The following is a 24,520-nucleotide window of genomic DNA, read 5'->3' on the forward strand; positions in this document are numbered from 1 at the left end:
TCAGCTGATCGCTCCCTGCAGCCGACCGCCGGGTGATCAGCTGAGTGCTGTCACTTGCCGGCGGCCGGGCATGCTGGCGGCCGGTCGCTCAGCTGAGCGCTGTCGCTTGCCGGCGCCTGGGCATGCCGGCGGGCGGGCGCTCAGCTGAGCGCTGTGACTTGCCGGCGCCCGGGCATGCCGGCGGGCGCTCAGCTGAGCGCTGTGACTTGCCGGCCGCCGGGCATGCTGGCGGCCGGTCTCTCAGCTGAGCGCTGTCACTTGCAGACGGCCGGGCGCTCAGCTGAACGTTCGGCCACCGCAGCGCAGTGAAATCCAGAGGATTCCGCTACTCAAAACAACGTTACATGCTGCGTTCCTCCCGCTGGGCGGAAGCAACGGAGCGTCGCCCAGCGGAAGCAACGCAGGTCCTTTTGGTACAATCCATCACCCATACAAGTCTATGGGAAACAGCGGAATCCGTTAACGGATTCCGCTGTTTTCCAAAAGGGCGGATTGTAACGGAAGGAAATAAACGCAAGTTTGAAAGTGCCCTAAGACAAATATGCAACTTTTTAATGGGACTCTGTCAGGTGACTTTCTAGTACAATACTAATGGTAACATGGAATAGGGCTTGGGTAGCCCTTTCAGGATCTGTAAGCTTTATTGCTGTACCTTTTCTGTATTGTCTTCCAGTAAGGTCCTGAGTTTATACACTCCTCTATGATTAAGTTTAGAAAACCATTTGGCACTAAATAATTAAACAGGTCAGGTATAAGAGGTAAAGGATATGGATTGCAAAATGTGATCTTATTAATATTGCTGAAATCCAAGAATGGACGCAAACCTTCATCTCTTTTCTTAACAAAGAAAAATCCCACGGCTACTGTAGAGGTATACAAGTAGGTCCAGAAATATTTGGACAGTGACACAAGTTTTGTTATTTTAGCTGTTTACAAAAACATGTTCAGAAATACAATTATATATATAATATGGGCTGAAAGTGCACACTCCCAGCTGCAATATGAGAGTTTTCACATCCAAATCGGAGAAAGGGTTTAGGAATCATAGCTCTGTAATGCATAGCCTCCTCTTTTTCAAGGGACCAAAAGTAATTGGACAAGGGACTCTAAGGGCTGCAATTAACTCTGAAGGCGTCTCCCTCGTTAACCTGTAATCAATGAAGTAGTTAAAAGGTCTGGGGTTGATTACAGGTGTGTGGTTTTGCATTTGGAAGCTGTTGCTGTGACCAGACAACATGCGGTCTAAGGAACTCTCAATTGAGGTGAAGCAGAACATCCTAAGGCTGAAAAAAAAGAAAAATTCCATCAGAGAGATAGCAGACATGCTTGGAGTAGCAAAATCAACAGTCGGGTACATTCTGAGAAAAAAGGAATTGACTGGTGAGCTTGGGAACTCAAAAAGGCCTGGGCGTCCACGGATGACAACAGTGGTGGATGATCGCCGCATACTTTCTTTGGTGAAGAAGAACCCATTCACAACATCAACTGAAGCCCAGAACACTCTTAGTGAAGTAGGTGTATCTGTCTCTAAGTCAACAGTAAAGAGAAGACTCCATGAAAGTAAATACAAAGGGTTCACATCTAGATGCAAACCATTCATCAATTCCAAAAATAGACAGGCCAGAGTTAAATTTGCAGAAAAACACCTCATGAAGCCAGCTCAGTTCTGGAAAAGTATTCTATGAACAGATGAGACAAAGATCAACCTGTACCAGAATGATGGGAAGAAAAAAGTTTGGAGAAGAAAGGGAACGGCACATGATCCAAGGCACACCACATCCTCTGTAAAACATGGTGGAGGCAACGTGATGGCATGGGCATGCATGGCTTTCAATGGCACTGGGTCCCTTGTGTTTATTGATGACATAACAGCAGACAAGAGTAGCCGGATGAATTCTGAAGTGTACCGGGATATACTTTCAGCCCAGATTCAGCCAAATGCCGCAAAGTTGATCGGACGGCGCTTCATAGTACAGATGGACAATGACCCCAAGCATACAGCCAAAGCTACCCAGGAGTTCATGAGTGCAAAAAAGTGGAACATTCTGCAATGGCCAAGTCAATCACCAGATCTTAACCCAATTGAGCATGCATTTCACTTGTCAAATCCAGACTTAAGACGGAAAGACCCACAAACAAGCAAGACCTGAAGGCTGCGGCTGTAAAGGCCTGGCAAAGCATTAAGAAGGAGGAAACCCAGCGTTTGGTGATGTCCATGGGTTCCAGACTTAAGGCAGTGATTGCCTCCAAAGGATTCGCAACAAAATATTGAAAATAAAAATATTTTGTTTGGGTTTGGTTTATTTGTCCAATTATTTTTGACCTCCTAAAATGTGGAGTGTTTGTAAAGAAATGTGACAATTCCTACAATTTCTATCAGATATTTTTGTTCAAACCTTCAAATTAAACGTTACAATCTGCACTTGAATTCTGTTGTAGAGGTTTCATTTCAAATCCAATGTGGTGGCATGCAGAGCCCAACTCGCGAAAATTGTGTCACTGTCCAAATATTTCTGGACCTAACTGTATGCCCCTTTGCCAGACTATTTTGGATATACTCCTTTAAAGCACCTCTTTCTGGAAGACAGAGATTAAACAAATGGGACTTAGACATTTTGACACCTGGTATGAAACCGATCGTGCAATTATATGACCTATACAGAGGACTTCACATTCAGTCTCAGAAAACACATCCTCAAAATCCTGAATAAACCCAGGAAGATGAGATCTCACAGATGCAAGCCAAGATCTCATCTGCGTAATCGCCACCTCCGGGAGCCATTTTCCTGAAGTTCACCGGAGGCGGCACCTGCGCAGATAAGAGCTTGAGCCGAGATCTCCATCTGTACACGCTCCGACTCCGGGCGCCATTATTTGAAGTAATAGTGAAGAGAAATGTCCCGCACCACTGGGTATTACCTTGTGGAATCACACGTTTGCTATGAGTTTGGCTCCAAAGTCAAATGTCCACTGGATGCCCGTCCAGATAAGAAAGGATGAATCCAAATGTTCCAGAAATAAAAAAGACCGCCCTCATCTGCTCTCCTGGAATCCTCTTTATTATAACACGTGCAGGTTAAAAGGCAGGAGGGGAACTGGGTGCAGGTTCCTCGCAAGGGACGACGGCCGTTTCGCCTGTAAATTAGGCTTTTACTGGTCCACCAACTGGACCAGTCGAAGCCTAATTTACAGGCGAAACGGCCGTCGTCCCTTCCGAGGAACCTGCACCCACTGGACCAGTCGAAGCCTAATTTACAGGCAAAACCGCCGTCGTCCCTTGCGAGGAACCTGCACCCAGTTCCCCTCCTGCCTTTTAACCTGCACGTGTTATAATAAAGAGGATTCCGGCACAGCAGATGAGTGCGGTCTTTTTCATTTCTGGAACATTTGGAGCCATTATTTGAACTACTCACCCCCCGACCAGCAGTGCCAGTAAAACTGCCGGAGACCCTGCATAGTAGCCCCAGCACCAGCCACCTGAGACCACACGCAGACCAGGCACAGCTGCTGCAGCCGCCAGAGACCCCGCACAGCAGCTTCTGACACCACACAGCCATCCCAGCACCAGCCGCCGCAGACCCTGCACCAGCCCAGCCACTGCAGCCCCTGAATAGCATTCCCCTGGCCTTTTGCGACCCCTCTCCATCCCCTCTTTCCCCGGTAAGCTACATTCAGATTATAAGATGCACCTCTCACTTTCCTCCCAAATTTTTGGGAGGAAAAGTGTATCTTATAATTCGAAAAATACAGTAATGATCTTCAAGGACAAACACTAGGCAGACAGGCTGTAGTTCCAAGCAGGGACTACTTTAGAAATATCGCCAGCAGGAAATGGAAGCCCGGGGAAGCTTTATATAGTTACACCAGTCGGGTGATAGGACAGACTGAATAACATTATTGGAACACTTGTTGGCAGAAAGACAATGAACACACAAAGTATTAAAAAGCAGGGCAGTGACTGAACCTGACTGGGGCTCAGTGGAGAGGGAGCAGGCCACAGCACAGGAAGCTGACGGATGAAATCTGAGGCATGACAGTCTTCTTCATGTTCTCACCATGGTTGCTCAAATATTTGGGCATCTCTACACATGATCTCCTCATGTTCCTCTTGAAACTTGCAGTGTCAGAGGCCGTAATTAATCAAGGAAGATGTAAAGATTTGCTCTTCGGAGTGTCCGAGTGTGGGATCACTTATCTCCTAGGATTAGCCATGATGACTAGTCCCAAGGGCATTATATCCCTCGACTAGTCTGCCGTCTTAGCATGTTCGCACGCTCACAAGAGCGTACAAACATGCTATTCAATGCAGCATCACCAGCGGCGACAATGTGGCGCCCCTGACCTGGTCAGGCACCACTGAGTACTGCTCCCATGCTGGGGGCAGTGCAATACAGGTAATCCAGAAGGCTGACCGAGGTGTGACTACACAGGCGCATAGTAATCAGGTCTCACACATCTACCTTGGGAGGACTCCTGAGAGATTCCAGGAGGGGGCGTGGCCTCCATGTCCACTCAAGGGGTGTGGTAGAGAGCCTGTTTGCTAGGTTGTGTAGGCAAGAACAGGAGAGGAGGAGCAGTGAGCCAGTTAGTGAGTGCAGCTCAGGGAGAGCAGACGTGAGGAGCAGACCCTGGAGTCTGTCACAAGCTGACAGCGTACGCGCAGTGACTACCGACGGGGGAGATCGATCACCTGGTAGTGCCACCCGAAATCCACCCAAGGCTAGAGAGAGCAAAGGGGTGGCAGAGTAAGGGGACTGCCAGGGAGGTACCAGGCCCGCAGGGGTAACAGGTCCCAGTGCAGAGATAGATGCACCTTTCTTCTGCCAAACCTGCCGGTGTAGGGCCCTTAAAGCCCACACCATACCACCACAGAGTCCGCAGCCACGTAGCAAAGAGAGGGCCCATAGTTCACAGGAGGCAAGCAGCCGGAGTGACCTGGTCCAGGCTACAAGCAAACGGGCCGAAACGAGGGGAGAACAGGCAGCAGCAACTTCCCTAGGTGACCCCTGTAGGGACTTCAAGTCGGGGTCACCACAAAACACAAAGGGCTAAGGAAGGCGAGTTGGTAGTCACCCTCATCAGCCAGCCGGAAGGATACCTGGTTCCAGCCTGGTTCATCCTAGCTACGCCCGGGTTACTCACCCTGCCATCTACTGTGAGTAAAAACCCTGAAAGACTGTTTGGACTGTGCCTGAGTCATTCTGCAACCTGTGGTTCCACACACCTACACAGGGCCCTGGGGCTTGCCTCACTCTCGGGAGGCCACTATAACTGACTGCACTCACCATCAGCCCCAGGCACCCCTTAATCTGCAGTGGCGGTCACCTTGACCGCAATACCGAGAGTGGCATCACGAAAATCCTAAAAGAAGGTTCCCTACCTGTGACCAGACTGTTCCTCCACGTGGAGTCCCTGAAGGTAATGCACCGACACAACACCTGCGGGGCTTCACAACGCGAGTTCCTGTGTTTGCTATGACCGATCTTCTGAATACCCCGGCCCTTCTGGTCATGCGTAGTAGACCTCTCTGAAGCTGGGACGCGTACACCCAGCTTCAAACTGTGAATGGCCAGAAGTGCATGGCATTCAGAAGCGCAGTCACAGCAAACACAGGTACGCACATCACTGCTGGTGATGTTGAATTGAATAGCATGTTAGTACGCCCCTGTGGGTGCACTAACATGCTAAGAGCACTGGCTAGTCGGGGATATAACGCATCATGCACTCATTAGCATAAGATAAAAGATCTTTAGAAATATTTTTTTTCTAAAGCTCTCTTTATCTATGCTACTAGATACAGGGACAGTAAGGCGGATATTAGAAATATGCACCCAGCACTGCTCGTGGTTCTGAATGCATATTGCACCTCACAGGTTCCCTTTAAAGGGATAACTTTGCCAATATGGACAGATCTTAGCTTATAGCTTGCTGATGCTCAGGAAACTCATGTCCGTCTCACATTATCTGCACCATCCTAGCCCATTACTTTTTTGAGTTATAAACTTGGGGCTGTTCAGCTAGGCGTTTTGTCAAAGGAAGGAGCTGTCTCTGCTCGGTCACTTAGTTCCTCAGTCAGTCCACTTACCTGACTCCAAGAAATCACTCTGTAACTCAGTCACTCTCTCTCTCTCTCTCTCTCTCAATATTCTGGATCTCGCTATGCTTTGTTCTGGTTTCCTCTCAATTTAGGGACACCCGCGTTATGCGTACTCGTCCACTAACCAGTCCTCAGGTCTGTCTCTGTCAAATGCTGGGCCCTAGCTGAACTTTTGACAGTTTTCTGTCCCTGTCCTAGCCCCTCCCGCAATGGGCTAGTCCCAAACATTAACTAATATTGATCCTACTATCAGCCTATAACAATACTACACAACTACACATCACAGTTCACATAGCACATTACCTTCACAATAACGAGAAGAGACCAAAATTGTAAAGGAATGAGTAAAGAGGCTGAATGACATGAAAATTACCCTGCAGAGTGATGTTTTTGCATTGATATGATTAAAGTTAAGAAAGTGAATTAAACTAATCTGCAAAATCACACATAGCATAAAAGTGGCATTAATTCTGAAAAAAAAATATCCTTTATTGTTATTTCAAAGTGATGGGCATCTCCTCCTAGTTGTACATATATTTATATATTGATGATCATTTGATTCCTTTTATTTCTTACCTCACGGCATTTATCCTGTCTTTGATTAGGGGTGATGATTACATTTGTTACTACAAAAAACACATTTTCACCCTAAAAAAAAAAAAGGAATGAGAAATAAAATCAGGGCTTTGTTTTTTTAGTTCTTATATAATTTAAAAAATACTAGTTACACCAACCTGAGGAGGTATGACGTAATCCACCACGTCCCAAAGTCTTATTCCAAGTTCAGTGGTGTTTGTGTAGGCAACTCCCTTTACCTTTGTTATGACAGAGCTTTGTATGGATGTGTCTGTATCTTGATAACCTTTTTTAACCACAAACACCCACCTGTCCAACAAAATGGGAACATATATAAGTGATTGCATGAGGAACCTATGAGATAAATCTGTTCTGTTGCTCGGCTAAGTTAGGCTGCTTTCACACATCCGGTTTTATCAGTGCGGCTCAATCCGGCTCAAAAACCTATGCAACGGATGCGGCGAAAAAAACGGATCGGATTGCATAGGTTTTTCCATGCGGCCCGTCCGTTTTTTCACGGATGCAGCTTGATACTGAGCATGCGCAGTGCGGAAAACCGCATCTGGCGTCCATAGGCTTGCATTGTAAATCGCGCCATATCCGGCGCGATGCGTTTTTTTCGCCACACAAAAAAACGTGCCAGGCATCGTTCCATCCGGCCGCCGCATGGGCTAAATATGCCGCATCCGGCAAAAAATGGACGCAACGCAAGGCCATGCGGCACAATACGGCGCTAATGCAAGTCTATGTGGGAAAAAACGCAACCGGCGGCAAAAAAAAGGTTGCGTTTTTTCTCCAGAGCGCCGTATTGTTCCGCTAAGCAAAAACCGGATGTGTGAAAGCAGCCTTAAAGAATGAAATACAAATGCATAGCACTTTGTACAAATATTTGGTTGGAAATCTGCCAATAAAACTAAAATAGAAGCATAACCTATATTTATTTTAGAATATATGTAACAGCGGACCTGCGTGGTCCCCAAAGTTACCATATAGACCCACCCTTATGTGTACCATCATGTTTATTCTTGTTTTTTAACCCCTTAAGGACCCAGCCACTTTGTACGTTAATGACCAAGCCTCATTTTTTCCCAATTCTGATCAGTGTCACATTATGAGGTTATAACTCTGCAACGCTTCAACAGATCCCAGTGATTCTGAGATTGTTTTTTCGTGGCATGTTGTACTTCATGATCTTGGTAAATTTTAGTCTCAATTATTTGCGTTTGTGAAAATCTCAAACATTTTGCAAAAAAATGTTGCAATCTTTAAACTTTTAACTTTTATGCCCTTAAAACAGATAGTTATACCACAAAAAATAGTTCATAAATAACATTTCCAACATGTCTACTTTACATCAGCAGTTTTTTTGAAATTGAAAGGGTTAAAGGTTTATCAGCAATTTCTCATTTTTTGAACAAAATGAAAAAAACATTATTTTAGGGACCACATCACATTTGCACTGACTTTGAAGGGCCTGACAGAAAATACCTCAGAGGGACACCTTTCTAATAAGGCTATGTTCGCACGTTGCGTTTTTTTCCGCGTTTCTGCAGCGTTTTTAGCAGCAGCGTTTTTGCGCTAAAACGCATGCGTTTTTCATTGCCAGCAAAGTCTATGGGCAAAGCAGAAATCCTGTCTGCACTTTGCTTTTTTTTCTGCAGCGTTTAATTTGCATATTTGTGGTCAAAAACCATGCTGAAAAAGAAGCAGCATGTCAGTTGCTTTTGCCATTTCTGCAGCGTTTCCTTAACATTGGAGTCAATGAGAAATGGCAAAACGCAACCAAAATCAACTTTCCTGCGTTCTTCATGCTTTTTACCTGCTTTTCCACTGCGTTTTTGGCTTCAAAAACGCATGCTTTTCTGGCATAAAATTAAAGGGTTATAATGTTCCTTTACACACACACAATAACCGAAAATTTAAATGATAAAAAATATTAAACTTTACCTATTTTTCTGTTAAAATGTGCATAACCGCTATTATTTCATTAAAATTGACAATGTTCCATATATTTTTATTTAAAGTTAATTTTATCCTTTTTTTCTCTTTTTTCATTCTTTTTGACTAATCCAACTTTATTTCTCAGTGTCTTGATCTACAAAACGCATCTGCAGAAACGCAGGTGAAAACGCAGGTAAAAAGCGCTGAAAACGCACTAAAAACGCGGTAAATACGTATGCGTTTTTAGCGCTAAAAAATGGCCAAAAGCCATTTGGTCAAAAACCAAGGGAAGGAAAACGTGCAGAATAAACTGCAGGTACTCCGACACAACGTGCGGACATAGCCTAACTGCACCCATCAAGCTGCTGTAAACCACATCCAAGAAGCTTCTTAACCCATTAGTTGCTTCACAGCAACTAAAGCAACGTGGAAGGAAAAAAGGAACATTTTACTTTTTTCCATAAAAATGTTACTTTAGCCACACATTTTGCATTTTCAGAAGAATAACAGGAAAAAATGCATGATACAATTTGTTGTGTAATTTATCCTGAGTACACCGACATGTGGTGGAAATCTACTATTTGAGTGCAAGGCAGGGCTTGGAAGGGAAGGAGCGCCATTTGACTTTTGGAACGTAAAATTGGCTAGAATAGTTAGCGAATGCCATGCTGTATTTGTAGAGCCCATTTTGTGCCTTAGGCTATGTCCGCACGTTGCGTCGGAGTACTTGCAGTTTATTCTGCACGTTTTCCTTCCCTTGGTTTTTGACCAAATGGCTTTTGACCATTTTTTAGCGCTAAAAACGCATGCGTTTTTACCGCATTTTTAGTGCGTTTTTAGCGCTTTTTACCTGCGTTTTCACCTGCGTTTCTGCAGATGCGTTTTTGAGATCAAGACACTGAGAAATAAAGTTGAATTAGTCAAAAAGAATGAAAAAAGAGAAAAAAAAGTATAAAATTAACTTTTAATAAAACTATATGGGAATTTATCATTTTTAATGAGAAAATAGTGGTTATGCACATTTTATCAGACAAATAGGTGAAGTTTCTAATTTTTTAACATTTAAATTTTCGGTTATTGTGTGTGTGTAAAGGAACATTAGAACCCATTAAATGTTGTCCAGAAAAGCATGCGTTTTTGGAGCCAAAAACGCAGTGGAAAAGCAGGTAAAAAGCATGAAAAACGCAGGAAAGTTGATTTTGGTTGCGTTTTGCCATTTCTCATTGACTCCAATGTTAAGGAAACGCTGCAGAAATGGCAAAAACAACTGACATGCTGCTTCTTTTTCAGCATGGTTTTTGACCTCAAATATGCAAATTAAACGCTGCTGAAGAAAAAGCAAAGTGCAGACAGGATTTCTGCTTTTCCCATAGACTTTGCTGGCAATCAAAAACGCATGCGTTTTAGCGCAGCTGCTAAAAACGCTGCAGAAACGTGGAAAAAAACGCAACGTGCGAACATAGCCTAACAGTCACAACCCCTCACGTCACCTCATTTTGGAAACTAGACCCCTCAAGGAATTTATCTGGATGTGTGGTGAACAACACCTTGAACCTATAGGGGCTTCACAGAATTTTATAACGTTGAGTTGTGAAAATATAAAATATTTTTTTCCAACAAAAATGCTTCAAATTTTGCATTTTCACAAGGATAACAGGAGAAATTGCACCATAAAATTTGTTATGGAATTTATTTTGAGTACGCCAATATTCCATATATGGTAGAAAGCTATTGTTTGGGCGCATGGCAGGGCTCGGAAGGCAAGGAGCACCATTTGATTTTTGGAGTGCAAATGTGGCGCCCCTGAGGCTTTGGTCGCCACAGGGTACTGCATCTCATTTGGGGAGCAGTATCCATCCCAGGTATGAGGAGGTTAATGTCTGGTATGTCTCACTTAAACCACACACTTAGAGAATGAGTCAGCAGTTTCCTTCCATAACACATACAGCAGGTGCTCTCCACTAATTAGGCTGAAGGTGATCACCATAACAACGGGACTTCCCTAGCTTGGTGATTCATCCAGAGGGAGGGGGGAGGACTGGTAAAATACATGAGCAGGGAGAGAATGACCTCAGAACGTTTGGGACACAGAAGAACACGGTCACCCGGAGGGCGTGCTTCAGAGCTCCTCCGGGTAGAATCAGCCAGACCGGGGGGCAGGCTGGAGACACCGGTACTGGTAAACCTAAGAATTTGATCACTACTCAAAAAAAGAGCCAATGTGATCACACACACTCATGTAGTTCACAGTGAATCATACAACCTACAAAGAACTACAACACTTTTACATAAAAAATATCTTTATTAAGAGAATATGTATATAAAACAAGATAAAAATGCACAGCAATACAATGACATGAGGATAGGAGACAGCTTTTTCTCTGATTGAAATCACATGGTGGCCAGCAATAATAAAAATATATTTCCTAGTCAGATGAAGTGTAAACAAAATCCCCTCTGAAAATTACTTTCAGGAATTTATTTCAAAAAATTCATCCGACTGAATAAAATTGAATACTTTGGTCAAACATATAATGAAAAAATCTCAAAAGCTGAACCCAAAGTCTGTATACCCTGTACAGCAAATGGATGGCAAGAAGTAAAATAGATAGTCACATGCAAGTGTACAAAAACATCTAGAGTAATCACATACTGTATCTTACCATGGGACACCCTGACGCGTTTCGCCAATGCTTTATCCAAGGGCGCTTATGGCGAAACGCGTCAAGGTGTCCCATGGTAAGATACAGTATGTGATTACTCTAGATGTTTTTGTACACTTGCATGTGACTATCTATTTTGTGTGTTGCGGCATGTCAGGACTCTCATTTCTTGTTATTATTACCCCATATTCCATTCATTTGGTTATGGAATTACCTATTTATAAATGGCATTGACTCCTGACATTCCCCATTACACTACTAAATGTTCATGCATTTCTACAGTCCGTGCAGTGTCACATCTGTCACTCTTGCTATGGACATACTGTCCTGATTTCTTCTTGCCATCCATTTGCTGTACAGGGTGTACAGACTTTGGGTTCAGCTTTTGAGATTTTTTCATTGTATGTTTGGCCAAAGTATTCAATTTTATTCAGTCGGGTGAATTTTTTGAAATAAATTCCTGAAAGTAATTTTCAGAGGGGATTTTGTTTACACTTCATCTGGCTAGGAAATATATATTCATTATTGCTGGCCACCATGTGATTTCAATCAGATAAAAAGCTGTCTCCTATCCTCATGTCATTGTATTGCTGTGCATTTTTATCTTGTTTTATATACATATTCTCTTAATAAAGATATTTTTTATGTAAAAGTGTTGTAGTTCTTTGTAGGTTGTATAAGACACCGGTACTGGTAGATCTCGTGGGACCAAGGAGAATATGGTAGTCAAGGGGAGTGCTTCATTGCTCCCTCGGGACCGGCGCTACTACAGGGTGCAGAGCCCTAGGGCTAGCTATACTTCACGTAGGCAACCAAATCTGTAGGGCAGGAGGATTCCATGTATTCCTGATCACTACACACCTAGCTTGAGACAAAGCGATACATAGGGTCCGGGATCTAGATCCAGTTGGACTCCACGGTGAGGATCTGATTCACCTGCGATTGAGCTGGGACACTTAAAACAACCAAGGGGGTCCCCAAGGTGCTTAATGCCACGGGGACCGACACAGCACCACGGAGGAAGGGCCCACAGACTGCCATACCGTGCCTGCCTCTAACCTGCCCAGGATCGACCGGAGTCCGTCACGGCAAAGACCAGTACCTGGGGTGAGGTGTTGAACCAGTAAGTAAAGACCTGGAACCCGCAGCCCCGGCCTCTGCCTCTTATTTGCGGGTGCCATGGCCCAGCACTGCGGCGCCAATGGGGACTACCACCACACCCGTCCGTCCTCCGTCATCCTCCCCAGGGTAACCCTGCTCCACCTGTGGGGAGCGACACCATCCTGGCTGTGACCTTCACCATCAGCCCCAGAGAGCAGCACCTGCAGCGGCCCATCTGTGGCTGCGTACCACAGGTGGCGTCACAATCTAAAAAGACTTTCATCACCGTCACTACCCCAATCCTCCATCCTTCCTCCCATCCACCGGCTTCTCTCCCTCCTGTACGCCTCGGGGTCACGAAACCGGGCCAGGCCAGCCCGTGATTACGCAGAGGATCTGCAACCTCCGGCCCGGCGATGAGTCGTGTAAAAACCCCTCGACCCCAGGGTTTTACACAAAATTGCCTGGAATAGATTGTGGAAGCCATGTTGTGCTTGCAGGGCCGCCAAGGTTCCAAAACAGCAGAAACAGGAGAAAATGGACTACAAAATTTGTTACATAATTTTATCCAGAACAATTTTCTCCAGGGCAGTACCTCATATGTGATCAGAAACTACATTTCAGGCACAGTGCAAAACTCAGAAGGGAAGGATTGCCATATCAAAGTGCAAATTTGGCTGGAATGGTTTGCAGGTAGCATGCCGCATTGACAGAACCCCTGAGGTGCCAGAACAGCAGAAATCCCCCACAAGTGATCAGATTTTACAGCTGCACCCCTCAATTAATTTATCTATGGTGCAGTGAGCATATTGACACCCCAGGTGTGTCACAAAATGTTATACCATTGGGCGGTGAATACCCCCCTTTTACAAAAGAAGCCCCAGGGCACAGAACCGGGCAATGGCCACCAGAGTGACATTTCCATTTGCAACCGCCCGGGACTGAGTACCCCCTTCCATGGGCGCGACATTTATATTAAAAAAAAACAAGTGCAGTGCTAGACAGCCACTGAGGGAATGAATGGATTAGTGGTAGAGTCGTACAAGAGCTCAAGTCTAAAGGGGATAAAAGTTCCATATACTGACAATTGGTGCAGGTCCCAGCAGTAGAACCCCACCCAATCAAGCCTTATTGTGTCAAAAAATAAATATTTCCATTCACGTAAAATATATATCAAGAAAAAACTACTCAAAAAATTCCAAAATGATAGCTCATAAAGTATATATTCCATATAAAAAGGACTATTTTGAGAAATAAATTATATCGGTAGAATAAAGTGTCAATTGCACTAGGAATTTATCAAATATAAAAGTGCAAAGTGCAAAATAAGTCTCTAAATATATAAGCGCAAAACCAAGAATGTAACAGCCCCTGGAGATCTAAATTAATCAACCGGTATAACGTGCACAAGATGAAATAACTATTGCATGTATAGCTATGTAAATATAATTAGATGAACTAGGGATTTATCTAATATCCAAATGCAAAGTGCAAAACCAGTCCCTCAATATATTAGTGCAAGAGCAAGGATTTAACAACCCTCTGTAGATCTCAATTTCATCAAACATATAATATGCAGCAAGTATATAAGTTGATAATCTGGCCCTTTAAGAGTATATGATCTGAGAAGCCCAGCTAAAAGCCTGCATGAGCCAATATACCAGTGTCATACTGAGAGCAGGCATAGATAACAGTGCAAAAGGACATTACATTGCCTAGCCAGAGACAATAGCAATCTATTTGATCAGACAACAGGGGGTAAATTAAATCACTCACCAAGTAAATATGCAGTTATTAGCGTTCAGTCCTATCGTCCCAACGTACGTTTCATAGAACACTTCTTCACGCCTCCTGAAGAAATTTTCTGTAAAAACCTATGTTGGGACAATAGGAGTAGACGCTAATGACTGCATATTTACTTGGTGAGTGAAATGTCTGCACCAGATTTTAGCACCAAAATTTGCCCCTCCTGGCAGAAAACCGCACCGACCCAGCGTCAAAACCATTTTCGTTAATTTTTTTTGCCAAGAGATTCAGGTTTGTTGCTGAAATTTATACAACATATTCCTGCACCAAAACTGCATCTTCTGGCAAAAATTGCATCACTATCGAATCAAAACCGCATGCTATTTTGATGCATTTTTTTTACCAGAAGATGCAGATTTGGGGCAGGAATATGGTGTATAAATTATAGCACCAAATCTGCATCTTTTGGCTAAAAAACAAGATTTTCTGCCAAGATATGCTCGTCTGTGAACCCTGTGACTTCACCTGAGGTGAGGTCAAAGGGTTTACTGAGGTCATCTTAGGTCAGGTTACCTGCGGTCAAAGCTGGCGTACCACGGGAACCTCCCGTTGTGACCGCAAATAACCTGAGTGATGTCACCACTCATCACTGAGGCTCAGTCTTTGCCTGAAGCTGACAGGGTGCAGTCATGTTCTGTGTCCACACGCTGTGCCTTCAGTGTACATGTGGCAGAGCTAGAATTATTATTATTTATTATTATAGCGCCATTTATTCCATGGTTCTTTACAAGTGAAAGAGGGTATACGTACAACAATCATTAACAGTACAAAACAGACTGGTATAGGAGGAGAGAGGACCCTGCCCACGAGGGCTCACAGTCTACAGGGAATGGGTGATGGTACAGTAGGTGAGGTCAGAGCTGGTTGCGCAGTGGTGAACTGGACTGAGGGCTTTTGTAGGTTGTAGGCTTGTTGGAAGAGGTGGGTCTTGAGGTTCCTCTTGAAGCTTTCCAGGAAGGGGAGAGTCTGATATGCTGAGGTAGAGCGTTCCAGAGTATGGGGGAGGCACGGGAGAAATCTTGTACGCGATTGTGAGAAGAGGAGATAAGAGAGGAGTAGAGAAGGAGTTCTTGTGAGGATCTGAGGTTGCGTGCAGGTAGGTACCGGGAGACTAGGTCACAGATGTAAGGAGGAGACAGGTTGTGGATGGCTTTGTATGTCATGGTTAATGTTTTGAACTAGTGTCGTTGGGCGATGGGAAGCCACTGAAGGGATTGGCAGAGTGGCGAGGCTGGGGAATAGCGAGGGGAGAGGTGGATTAAGCGGGCCACAGAGTTTAGGATAGATTGGAGGGGTGCAAGAGTGTTGGAAGGAAGGCCAGAGAGCAGGAGGTTGCAGTAGTCGAGGCGGGAGATGATGAGGGCATGCACTAGTGTTTTTGCTGATTCTTGGTTAAGGAAAGTACGGATCCGGGAGATATTTTTGAGTTGTAGTCTGCATGAGGTGAAGAGGGCTTGGATGTGTGTCTTAAAGGATAGAGCAGAGTCGAGGGTTACTCCAAGGCAACGAGCTTGTGAGACTGGGTAGAGTGAGCAACCATCAAGTTTGATGGAAAGGCTTGTTGGAGGAGATGAGTGAGGAGGAGGAAAGACAATGAACTCTGTTTCGTCCATGTTAAGCTTTAGGAATCGCGCAGAGAAGAAGGATGAAATAGCAGACAGACATTGTGGAATTTTGGCTAGTAGAGAGGTAATGTCAGGTCCAGAGAGGTAGATCTGTGTGTCATCGTGGGACCACGTGTGGATTACATCAGACCTGCAGGAGTGTTTTAGGGGTTAATAAATTGGTGTAAAAGGTTTTTCAGGGATTATATTTCATATAAAGAATTTTTTGGTGTTTGTGTTTATTTCTTTTCACCTACAGATTAGTAATAGTAGGTCTCATAGACACCTCCCATTATTAATCTGGGGCTTAGTGGCAGATGTGAGCTGTCATTAACCACTTATTTCCCCGATTGTCACAGCACCAGGACAATCAGGATGAGCTGGGTAAAGTGCCAGGATTGGCGCATCAAATGGATGTGACAATGCTGGGCGGCTGCAGGCTTCTATTTTTAGGCTAGAGGGCCCAATAACGAGGGATCTCCCCAGCCTGAGAATACCAGCCCCCAGCTATTGTCTTTATCATGGTTGTATATCAAAATTGAGGGGACCACATGCAGTTTTTAAAAATTGTTTATTTAAGTAATTTTTTTAAAAAGCTTCATTGGGTCCCTCTTATTTTGATACACAGTCAAGATAATGATCACATCTGGGGGCTGCATCCTGTAGCCATATGCTTTATCTGTGCTGGGTATCATAATATAGGGGACCCTACACAAGTTTTTTCTTTATTTATTTTTACAAAACTATAGGGACACACACAATGTCTCTAAATGGTTGCATTCAGACATGCTTTCACATAGGGTGGGGGCGTGGTCTGACTGCAACCTATCAGACGCCGGGACTTCCGTTGGGCGGGGAAAGGAGTGCATATGCATGAGGGTAATGAACAGCCCTGGAAGTGGTGTTACAGCTGCGTTGGAGAGCGATTAATTATAACTCGCTTTCTCCAATTCCCCTATCCATTCTACCACCATTTTAAAGTGCCTGATTCAGGTCCCTATAGACTTATATGGGGACCGGCATCTGGCAGATATCCTTGCTCAATTCCGGGCCCAAAACAGGGTTTTGGGTTTTTTTACACCTGGTTGGACCTGTTGAACCCGGATGCTCATTACTCGAGATGAGCAATTTTTTGTCTTGATTAACAGGCATAATTAAAGTCAAATAGGGAAGTCAAGTAATGAGAGAGAATCACACATGATAGGATTACACAGCTAAACAGACACTATCACACAGAATAGGATTAGATACACAGCTCAGCAGACAGGATAGGATTAAATACACAGCTGAACAGACAGTAGCACACAGGATAGGATTAGATACACAGTTTTGCAGTCAGTATTAGAGCATACATATTGTCTCTCCTTTGTGTTTGAGTGCACTGTATACAAGTTTTTGTTCTCCCTTGTCTGCTTCATTTCTGGTGGGTTTTGTTACTGTGTTTCCGGCCCAACCTAAGGGTAGGGGAGAAGGGGAGTAAGATCAGGGCTTGGACCGGAGTCAGGGTCACACTGGGTGCTCAGACCTGGCTACTATCAAGCCTACCTTTGAGATAAGGGACGGCGCAGGGTCTCGCGTCTGAGGGCCAGCCTAGGAGCCTCTGTTTTGTCATTACATACCCCATGACAGAGATAGAGAGAGAGAAAGAGATAGAGCTTTAACTTAGGGCTGGTTCACACTAAGCGACAGCGACAACGAGGTCGCTGTTACGTCACCATTTTCTGTGACGTAACAGCGACCTTGTAAGTCGCTGTTATGATCGCTGCTTAGCTGTCAAACACAGCAGCCGAAGCAGCGATCATAACCGCGAGAGCAGGGAGCCGCGCACACTGCTTAGCGCTGGCTCCTTGCTCTCCTAGCTACAGTACACATCGGGTTAATTAACCTGATGTGTACTGCAGCTACATGTGCAGAGAGCCGGAGCCGGCAGCACAGGCAGCGTGAGAGCTGCGGAGGCTGGTAACTAAGGTAAACTTACCCGATGTTGGTAAGGTAAACTTACCCGATGTTTACCCTGGTTACAGCTTACCGCAGCTGCCAGATGCCGGCTCCTGCTCCCTGCTCGCTTCATTTCGTCGCTCTCTCGCTGTCACACACAGCGATCTGTGTGTCACAGCGGGAGAGCACCTTTGAAGAAAACGAACCAGGGCTGTGTGTAACGAGCAGCGATCTCGCAGCAGGGGCCAGATCGCTGCTCAGTGTCACACACAGCGAGATCGCTAATGAGGTCACTGTTGCGTCACCAAAACCGTGCTGTAGCAGCGATTTCGGTAGCGATCTCGCTATGTGTGAAGCACCCCTTACCCGAGAGGTATTCAGCACTTCAGCACTAAGAGTCTAGCTGAGGGAGGAGTCTCTGCACTTAGCTATGAAAACCCCAGCTTTTGTGGGTGACTCCAATCAGAGAAAGCAGCTCCTTCCACTATTAACCCAAGCACTCAAGCACCACGAGGTGCTTGGCACTGCTCATAACTCGATGGAGCACCCTAACAATTGATCGAGTAATGAGCAGTGATGAGTATGCTCGCCCATCACTAGTAAATACTTGTTGATAATACTAACATTCTCTGAGAATTGAGGACTGTACTGAGTGGGGAATGTGACTGGTTGACTAAACACTATTTCTTGTTATTAATACATTTTATCAATCAATAAATTGTCTCTATCTAGACCAACCACAATTGTATCAGGTCTATGTAAGATCCATTTAGGATATCCTCTAATGGATAATCTTGAGGAAATGTTCTGTGATTCTATAATACAATCTTTAGCAGATTTCGTTTGGCTCTTATTAATCTGCCTTTCCTATTTTCTTCACAAACACAGTACTTAAACTACATCCATTGAACAATTTATTGTTTCTGCAGTCGCTTTTCTATTAACCCACAATTATTTTCCTTTTATACACATTTCTTTCTCCAAAAACAGGGCATTAGTATAGGTGCCAAGTTCTCCTCTTCATTGGCAAATATTGTTACTGGGGCGAGGACGGAACATTTTTTTATGTATACACAGCTATCCCTTTACCAACAATATTAAATGGTATAGTCGCTATATAGACGACCTCCTCTTCATATGGGATGGTATGGTGCTGAAGGGCAGGTAGTTGATTTTATTAGTTATATCAAGAAATATTATTATACTCTAAAATTTACATATTTTTTCAACTGTAACATCCTCAATTATTTAGATATAACCTTTAAAACTGGCCCCGACACACAATAAAATTTCTATCCTTCCATTTAGAAAAACGACTGCTTGCAATTCTCTTCTCCAGGCTGAGTCTTGCCATCCAATACATATTGTTAAGAATATCTCACTTGGCGAATTAATAAGAGCCAAATGAAATTGTTCTTCTGCCAAAGATTACGCTATAGAATCAAGGAACATTTCCTCAAAATTATCCAGTAAGTAGAGGATATTCTAAATGGATTATACATAGAGCTGATAGAATTGCAGCTGGTCTATTAATTTGTAAAGGCATTAATAATAAGAATAAAATAATAATCAGACAACCAGTCACATTCTCCACTCAGTCCTCAATTCTGAGAGATTGATAGCATTATCGGTAAGTATTTACCCATTCTTAACAAGGATCAGAAACCGTGAACTATTGTATATCAACAAAATGTGTGGTTTATAGCCAGCAAAACACCTACACTTGGTTCAATTTTATCTCCCAGTTACTTTACTAGCACTAATAGTGATAAAAATTATGCACCAATACTTGGTTATTTGTAAAAGTTTTTTTTAAATGTGGTTATGTAGTTTGCTGGATGTATACTGTGTCTTGTGCAATATGTTGGCTATACTTCTGACCCTCTATAAAAATGCAGCAGGAGACACCTGTCTGATGCGGTAAATCCTGCAGTTAGCAATATTTCTGCCTTCTCTAAACACTTTGCGCACACTCCCAATGGCGATACCTCTACCTTCACATTTCTGGGTATTGAAAAAGTTTTCAAACCTATCAGATGTAGTGAATTGATCTTAAAAGAAAGTTACTAAATAGAGAAAGTTACTAAATAGATCTTACATGTAATTAAACCTGGTTAGTCATATACTCATGTATACCATGAAAGAGGTGTTGTAGCTGATCTGCTCTGACTCAAAGGTCAGATTACGGAATCACCAGTGAGGTCCAAATTGAATTAGGCCTCTTGGATATCAAGCATTTCATAGAATCATAGAGTGGTAGAGTTGGAAGGGACCTCAAGGGCCATCGGGTCCAATCCCCTGTGAGTGCAGATTTTCCTAAATCATCCCAGCTATATGTTTATCCAGTTTCTGCTTGAAGATTTCCATTGAGGAAGCGCTCACCACCTCCCGTGGTAGCCTGTTCCATTCTCTGACTGCCCTCACTGTCAGAAAGTTTTTCCTAATGTCTAATCTGAATCTCTTTCCTTTTAGTTTCATCCCAATGCTTCTTGTACTTCCTTGTGCTAATGAGAATAGGGTAGTTCCCTCTGCACTGTGACTACCTTTTAGATATTTGTAGACTGCTATTAAGTCTCCTCTCAGCCTTCTCTTTTTCAAACTAAACATTCCTAGTTCTTTTAGCCGGTCTTCATATGACATGGTTTGCAGACCTTCTACCATCTTGGTTGCTCTTCTATGGACTTGCTCCACTTGGAGAAAGTAAATGCACACTTGTTGTGAGCAAAATCAATTTCTGTTTATTTACCAGTTTATGCATAATTTATACCATCTACAGACCAATGTAGTATTGCATAAAGGCTTCAGTGGAAATTTACCAGTTGCCACCCCCCCTGTGTCATATATGACCTTTAAGTCTCAGAAATACAGAGACTTAAGGGTACTTTACACGCTGCGACATTGCTAACGATTTATCATCGGGGTCACGGTGTTAGTGACGCACATCCGGCGTCGTTAGCGACATTGCAGCGTGTGACACGTACGAGCGACCTTCAACGATCGCAAAAGTGGTAAAAATCGTTTGTTTTGTTTTGGAGAGGTCGTTCGAACACCAAATATCGTTGTATGTGCAGTAGTGAGGTTGTTCCTTGTTCCTGCGGCAACACACATCGCTATGTGTGACACCGCAGGAACGAGGAACATCTCCTTACCTGCGGCCGCCGGCAATGAGAATGGAAGGAGGTGGGCGGGATGTTATGTCCTGCTCATCTACGCCCCTCCGCTTCTATTGGGCGGCCGCTTAGTGACATCGCTATGACGCCGAACGAACCGCCCCCTTAGAAAGGAGGCGGATCGCCGGTCACAGCGACGTCGCTAGGCAGGTAAGTATGTGTGACTGTTTCTAGCGATGTTGTGCACCATGGGCATCGATGTGCCCGTGACGCACAACCGATGGGGGCGTTACGCTCGCTAGCGATCTTGCTAGCGAGATCGCAGCATGTAAAGCACCCTTTAGTCTTGCATATGAGATAAGAAAACATTTTAAACAAAGATAAAACCTTGAATATGAGACCATGAGGCTGGAATGTACGAAACTAAATGTAATAATAAAGTATTTAAAATATAGAAATATAGAAAATATTAATCCTTTTATTTCAATTGCATCATGCTGAAACGCGTAGGATACACCTGTCCTGTAAGTGTTCTGTATGCTGTTCTGCCACTTAACTTATTTGAATAAAGCTGAAGATTTTAAAGGGAACCAACCATCAGGATTTTCGTGTATAAGCTGCAGCTAGTGCAGTACTGGCACTATCATGCACAGTGTGTACATACCATTGGGGTGCAGCTCGGGTGTTTAGTCAGTGAAATCCAACTTTATAAAGTTTGAAATTTCGTGCACTTTTTGATTGACGTGTGCACCTCTCTGTTAATGTCCGGGCGGGTTATGCACGTGTATCTCCGCCCCCCCACCAGCCTGTTCCTCCCTCTCTCCTGATGTCCGGGCGGGTTATGCACGTGTTCCCCGCCCCCCGTGCTGCCTGTTCCTCCCTCCCTCCGGCTGTATGTAAATATCTAATCTTCAGAAACATGGCGCCGGAGTGGGCCTCTGCGCATAGCGCTTATCTCCGGCGCCATGTTTCTGAAGCCCGCATTACACAGCTTGGTGTCTGCAGACTGCAGAACAGCTGATCAGAGGACGCGATATCACTACCGTGACCGGGTCTCGCAGCACTGCCGTCACGGGGTCATGTGAGTCCATTGTGAACTTACCTCACCTGACCCCCGATGTCGCTGGCAAGCTCCTGTCCTGGCCCGGTGTCCTGAGGCGGCACGTCATCATAGCTACAGCTGATCGCGTCCTCCGATCAGCTGTTCTGCAGTCTGCAGACACCAAGCTGTGTAATGCGGGCTTCAGAAACATGGCGCCGGAGATAAGCGCTGTGCGCAGAGGCCCACTCCGGCGCCATGTTTCTGAAGATTAGATATTTACATACAGCCGGAGGGAGGGAGGAACAGGCGGCGCGGGGGGGCGGGGAACACGTGAATAACCCGCCCGGACATCAGGAGAGAGGGAGGAACAGGCTGGTGGGGGGGCGGGGAACTCCTGCATAACCCGCCCGGACATTAACGGAGAGGTGCACACGTCAATCAAAAAGTGCACGAAATTTCAAACTTTATAAAGTTGTATTTCACTGCCTAAACACCCGAGCTGCACCCTGATGGTATGTACACACTGTGCATGATAGTGCCAGCACTGCACTGGCTGCAGCTTATACACGAAAATCCTGATGGTTGGTTCCCTTTAACTGAATCTCATCAGGTTTGGAGGTGGGAACATCATGGTGTGGGGCTGTTTTTCAATATATGGCACTGGCAAACTTCATATAATTGAAGGAAGGATGAATGGACAAATGTACAGAGACATTCTTGATAAAAATGTGCTGCCATCTACTAGGGTTATGAAGATGAAACGAGGGTGGAAATTTCAGCAAGACAATAATCCCAAACATAAAGCCAAGAAAACTCACTTGGTTTCAGAGAAAGAAAATGAAGCTGCTAGAATGACCCAGCCAATCACCTGACCTGAATCCAATAGAAAATATATGGAAGAAACTAAAGCTCAGTGCTCATAGAAAAAGCCCAAGTGGCCTTCAGGATTTGAAATGTGTTTGTGTGGAAGAATGGGCCAGAATTAGACCTGAGCAATGCATGCTACTAGTTTCTTCATACAGGAGGAATCTTGAAGCTGTCACCATCAACCAACAAAAGCTTTTGTACGATGTAAGTGTGGCGCCCCTGTGGCTTCAGGCGCCACAGGGTACTGCACCCCTAATAGGGTGTAGTACTCATCCTAGGTCAAGGAAGGTCGAGGCCAGTTTACACATACACAAACATACAGTCACTGGGTTGCCTTCCCCAATGAGGACCGGGCCAGGATCGGATCACAGTAGGGGGCCACTACAGCGGTGGGTTTACAGGACGCCACCGCACCAGGGGCTCCCCATATCCACTGGACTTGGGACTCAGGGTCAGGGAGAAGCACCCACCAGGGGGAGTTAGGCGCACACAGTGGGAAGAGCAGGTTGACCTAGTGAGAGTAGTGAACCAGCCAGTGGCAGCGACTGGGGAAAACAGCTCAGACCACACAACACCAAAACTAGAGAGAGTTCGGCTTCAGACACAGAGCAGAGTGGATGTGCCACGCGCAGTTCTGTGGGCCAAAGCGTTCAACACAGTCGCTGGGGAGAAGCAGGACAGCTGCTTCCATAAGACTGGCGCTGTCGGGATACAGAATCCTAAAGCAGGCATACTCCACGTTGTCTACCAACTCTGCAAGGGTCGCGGGGAATGGCTACAGAAAGTCACTGGACCCGTCCGACAAGTCTGCAGCAAATAGCACACAGGATCCAGGGTTGAGGATGGTCCCATAACGGAACCGCGCTATTAGCATACAGAATGGGACAAACTTTACTGACACCGGGACCCTAAAGTGCTTTACGCCACGGGGGTCCGATACTTAGCGCATAATAGGAGGAGAGAGCTCAGAGGCTGACATACACACCGGACTTGACCTTTTACGGATCCGGGATTGGCTGGAGCCCATCGTGGCAGAGAACAGTACCTCGGGCAGTGTCTAAAAGACTTGTGAGTAAAAACACCTAGAACTGCAGCCCCTGTCTCTGCCTTTCCTGTACCGGTGCTGGCGCCCAGCGATGCGGCGCCAACAAGGACTACCACCAAACCCCCGCCATCCTCCCCGGAGTAATCCCGCTCAGCCTGTGGGGAGCGACACCATCGCAGCTGCACATGACATCTGAGGCCCTGCAGCGGCGGCCCCCATCCCTGGCCGCATACCACAGGTGGCGTCACGATCCTAATAGACCTTCCTAACCTCCCAACTACTACCTTCATCCTCCCTGCCACCCTCCAATCCTTCTTTGGGACAATGGAACCGGGCCAAGCCACCCCGTGACAATGCAGAAGAATCTGCACCCCGGCCCGGCGACGATCAGATTAAAACACCTGCACTACATTTGGCGTCACAGACAGGATAATCGTGCCCGCAACAAACGGGTACTGTGCGCCTTATGGAAAAGAGACTGTTTATTTGAACTTTGGACTTAGCCGCCATTACAGAATACCAGTGGCAGGAAAATTTCCGCTCTTTGTGGGCTGGCGAGACGGAGTGGTGCGAAAGTTAAGCTTCGCCCCCGGAAGCCAGCAGAGAGGGAGAAATGAAACTAAAGATGACCAAAAGAGAGAGACGTCAACAGCTCAGACCACACAACACCACAACTAGAGAAAGTTCAGCTTCAGACACAGAGCAGAGCGGATGTGCCGCGCGCAGCTCT

At 45.1% G+C, this 24,520-nt stretch overlaps 1 protein-coding gene across 1 annotated transcript in view; it reads right to left on the bottom strand.

The window, feature by feature from the left end:
• Window positions 1-24,520, bottom strand: part of P2RX5 (purinergic receptor P2X 5) — a 185,376-nt gene that overhangs the window by 85,699 nt on the left and 75,157 nt on the right. Inside the window, exons 2-3 of the mRNA XM_075333149.1 lie at window positions 6,832-6,982; window positions 6,674-6,745 (exon numbers count right to left, since the gene is read on the bottom strand). Coding sequence (XP_075189264.1) covers window positions 6,674-6,745; window positions 6,832-6,982 — 223 coding nt within the window. The remainder of the gene's footprint in view (window positions 1-6,673; window positions 6,746-6,831; window positions 6,983-24,520) is intronic.

This window comes from Anomaloglossus baeobatrachus, chromosome 2 (genome assembly GCF_048569485.1).
Source record: "Anomaloglossus baeobatrachus isolate aAnoBae1 chromosome 2, aAnoBae1.hap1, whole genome shotgun sequence".
In the NCBI taxonomy this organism is placed as follows: domain Eukaryota; kingdom Metazoa; phylum Chordata; class Amphibia; order Anura; family Aromobatidae; genus Anomaloglossus; species Anomaloglossus baeobatrachus.